General features: G+C 39.5%; 1 protein-coding gene across 3 annotated transcripts in view; it reads left to right on the forward strand.

The window, feature by feature from the left end:
- Nucleotides 1-4,019: 4,019 nt before the first annotated feature.
- Nucleotides 4,020-9,739, forward strand: part of LOC113591922 (complement C3-like) — a 27,376-nt gene continuing 21,656 nt past the window's right edge. Inside the window, exons 1-5 of one of the 3 annotated variants that reach the window (XM_035534533.2) lie at nucleotides 4,020-4,126; nucleotides 6,252-6,371; nucleotides 7,989-8,184; nucleotides 9,260-9,428; nucleotides 9,728-9,739. The exon at nucleotides 9,728-9,739 is cut by the window's right edge and continues 62 nt beyond it. In XM_035534533.2, the coding sequence (XP_035390426.1) occupies nucleotides 6,301-6,371; nucleotides 7,989-8,184; nucleotides 9,260-9,428; nucleotides 9,728-9,739 (448 nt within the window). In that variant the 5' untranslated portion in view covers nucleotides 4,020-4,126; nucleotides 6,252-6,300. Of the gene's footprint in view, nucleotides 4,127-6,029; nucleotides 6,133-6,251; nucleotides 6,372-7,988; nucleotides 8,185-9,259; nucleotides 9,429-9,727 lie in introns of those variants that run through there. The other 2 variants (XM_081701233.1, XM_081701234.1) reach the window with 2 other exon arrangements.

Genomic DNA, 9,739 nt, shown 5'->3' on the forward strand with positions numbered 1-9,739 from the left:
GGGTCCACACACAAGAGGTCCTCAGATACATTTAGATTACCAACCTGAAGTGACTCAAATCCATTTTTTTCAGAGCTGTGTGGACATACAAATCTGATCTTTTCAAATCAGATTTGAGTCACTTTTATGTGATTTCATTACTATTTATTTTTTGTTTGTTTGTTTTGTTTTTCTCTTCAATGGTTTTTGATCCCATGCTTGATCCTCTAATTTGTGCTCTTTTGGACTGTCTTGTGTAATTCTGCCTGTGCTCCTTCTGGATTCCCTAGTTTTTGAACTTTGCCTCTAATAGCTGCCTCCAGGACATATCCGGTTTAGCTTGCGAGCATGCACAATCTGAGCGCAGACTGAGCTCTTTGTCACATTCCTTATTCTGATTTCTGGGCCATACTCTGATCTAAGAAATGAGGTTTACATGACCATTTGAATAATCAGATTACTGAAGAAACCCGATTATGATCGGGTTATTAGGTACATGTAAACGCACTCATAGATATGTACTGTTCATCTTCGATTAGAAAAAAACATAAGCTACATACAACAATAAGATAGCTAACATTAATGATTTCACAGTTAGCACAGCTAAAAGTGTAGCTAATAACATTATTTATCTTACAACTTTATTTGGGCTCTTCAGGTTAGTCTATGTGACAAATACATTAATGTTAAGATATTTAATGTGTTACAAAAAGATGGGCGTGGGTGTGGGTGGGTGTGTTGCAGATACACTGGCAGGATTTCCAGCCTGATTGAGGCTCGGACCCATTCCTTGCCACGTTTCCCAGCCGACTGTGTCAGCTATTTAAAGGCCCCTACCAGGCGAGAGAAAGGAGATTGTGTGTTAGTTTGGAGTTGGTTTGCTGTGATTGCTTCGGTAGTTTTGTATATACACAAACACACACACACACACACACACACGCATAGAGAGATAGATATATAGAGATAGATAGCGTAAATATTGTTTGTTTGGTATTTTGGTGTTGGACACTGGCTGTAGGGAGTGACTGCCATTTTTGTTGGGTGTGGGTTTTGTCTCTGTTTTTGTGTTAGGGAGTTTGGAAAGTTTGTTGTATGTTTCTTGTGTTGTTAGGATTAGTTAATGTTAGTCATAACCTCTGTAAAATACACTAAAAATACACACAAAAAAACTTCCATTTGTCCATCTGTTTTTGTTGCTGCTCACTTTTTCACAGCTTCCATTACATTAGACGTTTGTACTACTTTTTCCTTGTTACGGCCTCACTGCCTAGACTGGGTCGTAACAAATGCTAAATTTACCAATCTCGCCAACAGATAGCTAACTAGCTAGCGTTAAGGCTATCTTAGTTAACATTTAAGATAGGTTAGCTTTCTTGGCAGGTGGGCTGACTGACAAACACTTTTGTGTGTAACATTTATATCTACAAAACATGCAAATTGAATGTAACATATTTTACCTAATTTACTACTGATGTCGAAAAGGCTACAAGTTCACCAAATTAAAGCTTTACTCACCAAAATTGTGGTGTTTCTCAAAGTTTCCTGAAACTCAAGATATCAGCTCTGGGGTGGTACGTTAGTGCTCTTAGCAAATTTCATAAAGATTTTATGGAGAGGTGTAACGTTGTGTACAACTATCAGGTTAAAAATAAAAGAAAACAAAACACATTTAAATAAAACTTTATATACAGACTGGTATGGACAAGAAACTGTTTCTTTATCTGACTGGTTGCCAAGAGGATGAAACAATCGGTTATTTACATTACAGCAATGTGATTGTTTCGTCTCCTACAGACCTCTTTGGGGGAAGGGGGTTGTCACTGAAACACATTCAATCTTTATATGTTCATAGCAAGCCCATCCCAAAAACTACTTTTATGCATCTGTTTACATACATTTTGTCACTTTGTTTACTGTAGTGGGTATTTTCATTTCAGATTTAGCTACTCGACTTCGTTTTCTGTTCAAAGAAGCAAGCTGGCTGTCTTCTCAATATTTTCTCTTCATGTTGGCCTTTATATAGGAGTGGCCATCGGACTGGTAGACCTGGAATGGATGGAGCAGAAAGGGTGAGGAAACCTGGCACCGGATCTGAATTCTGACATACACCTAGTGAAAGAAAACACACACACGCACCACCTATAAATAATGTAATATAATGTTTTGTTTAGTTTTTGAGGGGGTGGGCAGGAGAAGACACTGTAACAAAACATTTTAACAAATCTTTAATCTTTAAGTACATTTCAGTACAATAGCCTAACAGCAGCTATTAAACCCCTATTGTAATTGTCATATTACTAGAGATGTGTAGAACTTAAAGGACAAAGGTGTCAGGTGTCATTACAAGTAAATGTATGCATTTATAATCCACCTTCACATATTATCAGCAGACTGAAAGAGATGAAAACTCACTGTGGCTATGGAAGTAAAAGCCTGTATTTCAGATGGTTTACCAGTTAATCTTTTCCTATTTTGAAACACAGTCTAGAATTTGAGGAACTGAATTTGGCTTTTCATCATGACAAGGGGCTCAGAGTGTGAGTGCACTGAAGTCATGGTGGCTCTGCATTCAAACCATTTCCTTTTTTAGGGTGATAAGGTGTTTAGAAATGTCCTTGTGTTTCTTTCACAAACAGGAAAATAATATACAAATTAAAAATGAATGTTCTCATCTTTTATCACTATCACACTCGTGTTTTAGGTTGAGAAAAGGTGTGGGGCGGGGGGGGGGGATTAGATACACCATCCACTTCAAAAGAACCCCTGAATTCTGTAACAGGGTTGCTGACAACTTGTGTCGTGTGTTGCAGTGCCGTGATGAGAAATTTTACAACAATTACTTATTAAAACATAATGGCTGTTATTCTGTAGATACCTTAAAAAGCTTTGTGGAATGGATGGGGGACTGGAGTTACTGGAGCTGTATGATTGCATTTCAGCTGGGCTTAGCAGGTAACCTTATGCCATTTAAGACCAGGTAGTTGAGACATGAAAACTGACTTTAGCTTTCTTGGGATGGCACTGCATTTGAAACATTTCCTCTTCCTGTGACATGGCATTTCCAAACCTTTTGGCAAATATTTCTTGCTTCATATGTTTCACATACAGAAGAAAATACAGTTTAGGTGCAGAAGTTTTCATCCTTGACCATTATCTCATTAACATATAACCATGAAGTTTCAAGAAAATATCAAGAAAAGTACATCTGACACACATTGTATGCACAAGGACAGCAGTATGGTAGAGTTCGTGTAGGTGTGTGCAACTGCATAAATATCACAAAACCTCAAGGAAAATCAGCCATGCCAGTGTCAGTCCTGTCCCCACACATCCACTAAACAGGAGACTTAGCCCTGCCCCCACACATCACTAAACAGGAGACTTAGTCCTGTCTCCACACATCCACTAAACAGGAGACTTAGTCCTGCCCCCACACATCCACTAAACAGGAGACTTAGTCCTGCCCCCACACATCCACTAAACAGCTGTTTCCCACTGATACACATAAGGAATGTTGAAGAAAGTACTTGTAGACTGGGCTAGGCCACCATCTCAGATAGTGATGAGTGTATAAAGTTCTAAAATATGAAATATCCAGTAGTTAGCATGATTCCTCAGATAACAATTTTAATTTGACTTGAAATGTTTTTTCCTCCCAAATTGTGGATTATGCTGTGTTACAACACTGTTCAAAAACACCCCGAAAAAGAACCTTACTGTCGTGTGTGTGTGTGTGTGTGTGTGTGTGTGTGTGTGTGCGTGTGTGTGTGTGTGTGTGTGTGTGTGAGTGAGAGAGATCTGCTGGAATTATTCTCCCAGTTTAGGTTTAGGGGTCACAGCCCCTAGTGCTCTAATTATTACTGGAAAGACTGTTGCCTTCACCTTCCACAGCACTTCTCTTAACCCTTGGTATTTCTCTCTCTCTCTCTCTCTCTCTCTCTCTCTCTCTCTCTCTCTCTCTCTCTCTCTCTCTCTCTCTCTGCATAATGATAAAATGTTGTCATTTAAGGTAGTTGGGATGACACTCTAGGGATGTCACAATCAAACAGCTACTTGTATGCATGTACAAAGAGTGTGTCTTGTAGCATGAGGTTTTGAGAACATAAGCAGAAGTGACAGCTTCAATACCAAAGGAATTGGGTGAAAGGTAAGGATGATCTGAAAATTATCACTGCACACCTGGCACAGATGTCATTTTCACTGCTACACCAAGCAACATAAAAACTATAATTTGTCATTCAATATTATCATGTCATTATATATTAACTAAAAATTCTCCAGCATTTTATTCAAAATGTGGTGCAGAGGAAATTCTGAGGTGATGTTCAGTTTTATACATTCATACTGCACAATTGGTTTGACTGCTCTAAGGTTAACATTTGGGTAGCGGGCCTGGTCCTATTATGGCCCTTTTTGGCTATACTACAAATAACATCAGAAAAATGTATGTTTCAAAGAAGTGTGGCATTTGTGGTTTTATTACTGATTAAAGATACAGGAATAGGCAGTAAGATAACTGATGTTGAAGTCTTCCGTGTATGTATCTGTATGTTGAATGTATTTTCTAGGTGAAATAAAACTATTGTCTCCTCACTAACCTGGCAAGGCAGGAAGGTGAGTCCCCCATGGACTCTTGCTTTTAGCATCAAGCACCCCAGGCTTCAGCCCAGGGCCATGAGACACTCCAGGGACAGTGTGGCATGTGGGGAGTTTGACTGGGGCAGTACACCTGTCAAAGCATAATGGAGGCAAGATTGCAGAGGACAGAAACCTCCAGTGGAGCAGAAGGATAAAAGCTCACTGGATCTTAGTTTACAGTATGAATATAGACCATGAATATGACAATCCTTTTGGCTTTTTAGGTTTTAAGCAGGAGGGGCAAAGTTACCACAGGGATAACTGGCTTGTAGCGGTTAAACGTTCATAGCGACATTTCTTTTGGATTGTTCAATGTCGGGTCTTCCTATCATTGTGAAGTAGAATTCAAATTGTTGAGGAATCACCAATCATACTTATTGTTTAGTATTACATCAAATACTGTAAAGATAAAGAAAAAGGTTAATTTGATTTAATTCAAAAGTCTACGGGGACAGCCTCTGGTAGTTCCAGATTGTGAGAGTCTCTGACTCTGACTCATTGGTGTTTGGGTTCAGACAGTGGTATATTAAATCAAACTGGTTGGCATCTATGAGAATACCACCCTGGTCCCTTTGATAAACACATACAAGCTCTTACACAAATAAAGCATTAATGTGCATTGCAAAGCACAAATTCATTGCGATTACAGTTTGTCAGGTAGGCCTACAAATTCTAGAGTTGTGCCTCTTGGCTACTAATACTTTTACAGTCTATGTAATTTTATACTAGTTAAATAAATGATCATAATGTGGTATTGTTGTCTGTTTTTTAATGGGAGAGTTTATGGTCTAGATGGTCTATATTTTTTAGTTATATATAGTTATTGAGCTAGATTTTATTTAGTTTATATATATATATATATATATATATATATATATATATATATATATATATATATATATATATATATATATATATATATATATATATATATATATTTTTTTTTTTTTTTTATTTTTTTTTTTTTTTTTTTTTTTCTGGGGGTGTTCCCCTCCACCTCTGGAGTGGACCCGGAAACCAGTCTCCTGGGATCCAGGCGTCAGTGCAGGGGTGCCCATGCACCTCCCGCAAGGAAGTCCATTCTTAGCCGAGGGAGCTGGCGTCCGGTGGTGGTTGGTCGTTCTGTAACGAATCTGCTGGCCCCAGTGCCGATGGGCGTGGAGCAGGACGCACAGACTCCCTCGATAAAGTGAAACATTTATTAATGAAAGACACAAACAACACTGGTGGCACTCATACACAACATTAACAAAAGACATGACTTCCATAGTTAACAAAACGCACTACACAATAACAGTTAACAATAACTACATATGCGTTTAACATATAACAGCAGACTAACAATGACCAACATCATACACACACTAGCGGAGATCTAAATAGACATGAAACCCCATGCAGGTGCGCGCAATCATAAAAGGCGTGGCCACAGACAAGGTGAACCCCTCTGCACACAGCAGGCTGTACCACGTGACTTGTGAGGGGAGCGTCCCGTGACATATATATTCATCTAAAGTTGAGTTATTGTTGTTTGTCTTTTAATGGAAGGTATGTCTAGATTTTGTTTAGTTATATATACATTCATCTAGAGTTGTGTTATATTCATAAGTGCTTGCATAAAAAAATATTTACAGGTTCTGTCCAAGGCAATTGTGCATACAGAGATTGGATCAGACAGACAAGATGCATGTGGTCCTGGTGTGGCTGATGGCTACACTTCTCTCCTTCCCACTGCTTACACTATGTGACCCACTGTGAGTATACTGTATGACAAGCAATTAAGTAAATGTATCTATGAAAGTAACAGGAATATTATGAACCCTTCCTGGATTGGGGCCTTGTTGTGGCAGAATGGCCTTGGTGACCCAAGTGTTCTTTAGGGCTGCCTAAAGCTCCTGGTAAGGTTTCCATGATGAACAAGTCTGCAGTGAAGATCCAGATAAACACCCTTATCATAAAAAGAACCAGAGCATTGGTGACCCTGCCCAGAAATGGGTAACTAGAACTAGTCCTGGAGCCAGTACTTTGGGTGGTGTTTGTCAGCAAGTGCCTTGTGGCTAAATATCCCATGTGACCAGGAAAAAGTAAAGTGGGAAGACCATGTTGGCCAGCCACCCACATGGCCCAGAGAAAGGGTGTGGTGCAAAGCTATAACACTTGTGCCAACCATGGTTTGTCCATAATAAACACCATGTTTGAAAACAATTTGAGTGTACTTGAGTCTGTGATTGTATCATTTGACACTTGGGTGACGAGAGGTGCTAAACTGTCAATTGATCACTATCAGGTGATGAGTTGGATCAGATGATGGGGAGAATTGCCAGATAGACCTGGTTGACTCAAACATCTAGTGAGGGAATGCTGGGAAAGACTGGTAAATGACTCTGTCTAGAATTATTTCAACTTCCACATCCAGCGAGCTTCTTGTCCATTTTGTCGGAGGTGGGGAACATGGAGTCTGAGAGTACCCTGTTCAAGATATCCACTGTGGAAGTGGCTAGACATAGCTGTGGACAAAAGCTTATTGGTGATTGTTAAGATGGCAACCCAAGAGCCTGGTGCCATCCAAGAACCCAGTGGTGGTCACCAGCCATCCAAGTACCCCGTGGTGGACATCAGCCATCCAAGATGTGTTCAGCAAGGGTGCTGAAGCTCTGAACTCAACAGAATATTGTTGGGCATTGAAAGGAACACTGAGTATTTAACCCAAAAAATGTGTCTCCCATGCAGGATGTAGGATAAGAGGTTACTTGGGGGAAGGGGTCAAATTGCATCTCCCTGACTGAAGTCACTGAGGTATTTGGAAATCTCTAGTGATCTCAACCAGGGTTGAGGATCTCAACCAGGATTGTTTGAGATTCATCCAGAATTATTGAAGGTCCTGGATCTTGAGGGACTGTTTTAACTAACATGCCTCAGGGACCTTTAGAACAGTGACTCTTGATTGGCAAACTGGGGTGGTGGTTCACGTTTTGAGACAAGGAAATGTCCCTTAGGAAAGTGAAATGGGTGCTCTGCTAGGCAATGGCTCTTTGGTTTTGTGGTCAGGGTACATGATTGCCACTTGTAGGACTTGGGTTTGAGACTGGGTGTGGTTGGTACAAGTAAAAAAAGTTGTTGATCTTAAATATCAGCTGAATAAAATTTTGTTTTAGTATCTGATAAATGGTTAAATAAATGCAGTTTTATTCAAAATATTCTTTTACTAGAGACAGAAGCAGAAACTTTTTTTTTTTTTTTAATCACACATTTGTCCAGAAAATCCAAAAAAGTGTGAAAAGTGTTACAATCATTATGGTAAAACACAAACAATTCATTAAAACCCAACCTAAAAAATTGTAGGAAACTTTTCTTTTTCTTTGCCCTGCCAGCTTCATCATGTCTGCCCCAAATCTGCTGAGGGTGGGTGGAAATGAGAACGTGTTTGTGGAGGCTCAGGATTATGCTGGCAATGATTTTATTGTGAAAGTAATGGTGAAGAACTACCCACAAAAAACAGTAGAGCTAACGTCCACCTCAGTCACCCTCAGAGCCTCTGCTAGCTACCAGGCACTTGTGAACATTAAGGTAAGGTATTCACTTTTAACACAAGCCATTTTACAATGGAATGTTGGTGTGGAGACACAGGGCATGAGTGCAGGTAGTCCTTTAAACTTGATAAATTTGACTGTAATTTAATATCCTATCTGCTCCACAAATAGCAATGCTTAAACGAGCTTAGCCCTGTGGTACTCAGGGTCCTTAGATTTTGATTACAGAAAGTGTGGAATGCCACTGTATGCAGTTGTATTCAGTCATAATTATAAGTTGCCTTGGATAAAAGCATAAACTAAATGCTCTAAATGTAAAGACAATAGTTGTGTTGCTTTGATTGTGTAACATTGAGTGGTAAGGAGGTGGACGCATGTGCGTAGAAGAGCGAGATTTAATATGGGCAAATCCAGAATCAGAGTCGTTAAGGCAGACCAGGGTCAAAGAGCCGACATGGAGGGCACGGGGATACATGATTAAATGGGACACGGGCTACGATACACAAGTAACTAAACACAAACAGAGGATAGAACTAAACACACGGAAATACACAGGGGAGCAGGCTATAACATAGACTATGAAACACGGAGGCTGGGATAACAAAGGCACGGAGTACAAAGAAAAAAACATTATAATAAACATTCAATCATAATTCAAATGAACCTCAAAAACACTGGCAGCCAGACAGGGTTTAAATACATGAACTTAATACTAGAAACGAGGAACAGGTGTGGAAAATCAAATGAGGGTCGAAGAAAACGAAACCATGGAACGGAACAAAAAACACAAGACAGGGAAAACACAGAACACGGAACCCGGGAGGGACTGATTGTGACAGAGTGTTACACATTTGTTCAAGTTTGTTGGATATTTCACTGCTGGTTGTGTATGCAGATTATAAACCATCATCAGTAATTACATTTTAAGTGAGATTTTAATGGTGCCCATTAATGGTGCTTGTTATGTGTTCTAACTGTACATCAGCATTGTGTTGTATTATGCCCAGCATTGTTCAGCTGTACTGAAACTGGGTTATGCTGATATCTCAGGTAGTGAGAAAGGGATAGTTTAGTTCTGAAGTGACAAAGCAGGTCTCTTTTCTATGGTTTAGATCCCTGATAAAAGGGACTACTTCAGTGATGACCCCCTGCAGAAGCAGTATGTGTACCTGCACGCACAGTTTCCCACAAGAGTGCTTGAGAAAGTGGTCATGGTTTCCTTCCAGTCAGGCTACATATTCATTCAGACAGATAAGTCCATCTACACTCCCAGCAGCACAGGTAAACCTTAATGCACTGATGGTATCATAAATGCAGCCCGTTATGGGCTGTCAAATCAATTGCACTGAGACTGTACTTCCATCCTTCCATGAAAAAAAAAACAAACTAACTAGTGAATCAATGAATAATAAAACAAATAAATATTGCCTTGACATAACTGAATATAAACATTTTTCCATCACATCTGTTATTAGGAATTTGTCATCCTAATGTTTGGTTGAAGTTATGGTTTTTAACTGTACCTATTTACTTGGACAAATTAAATGTATTTAAACCTTGATATATTTGTTCTCCCTCAGTTCTCTACAGGA

Source organism: Electrophorus electricus, chromosome 18 (genome assembly GCF_041902795.1).
Source record: "Electrophorus electricus isolate QZ-2024a chromosome 18, ASM4190279v1, whole genome shotgun sequence".
NCBI lineage: Eukaryota > Metazoa > Chordata > Actinopteri > Gymnotiformes > Gymnotidae > Electrophorus > Electrophorus electricus.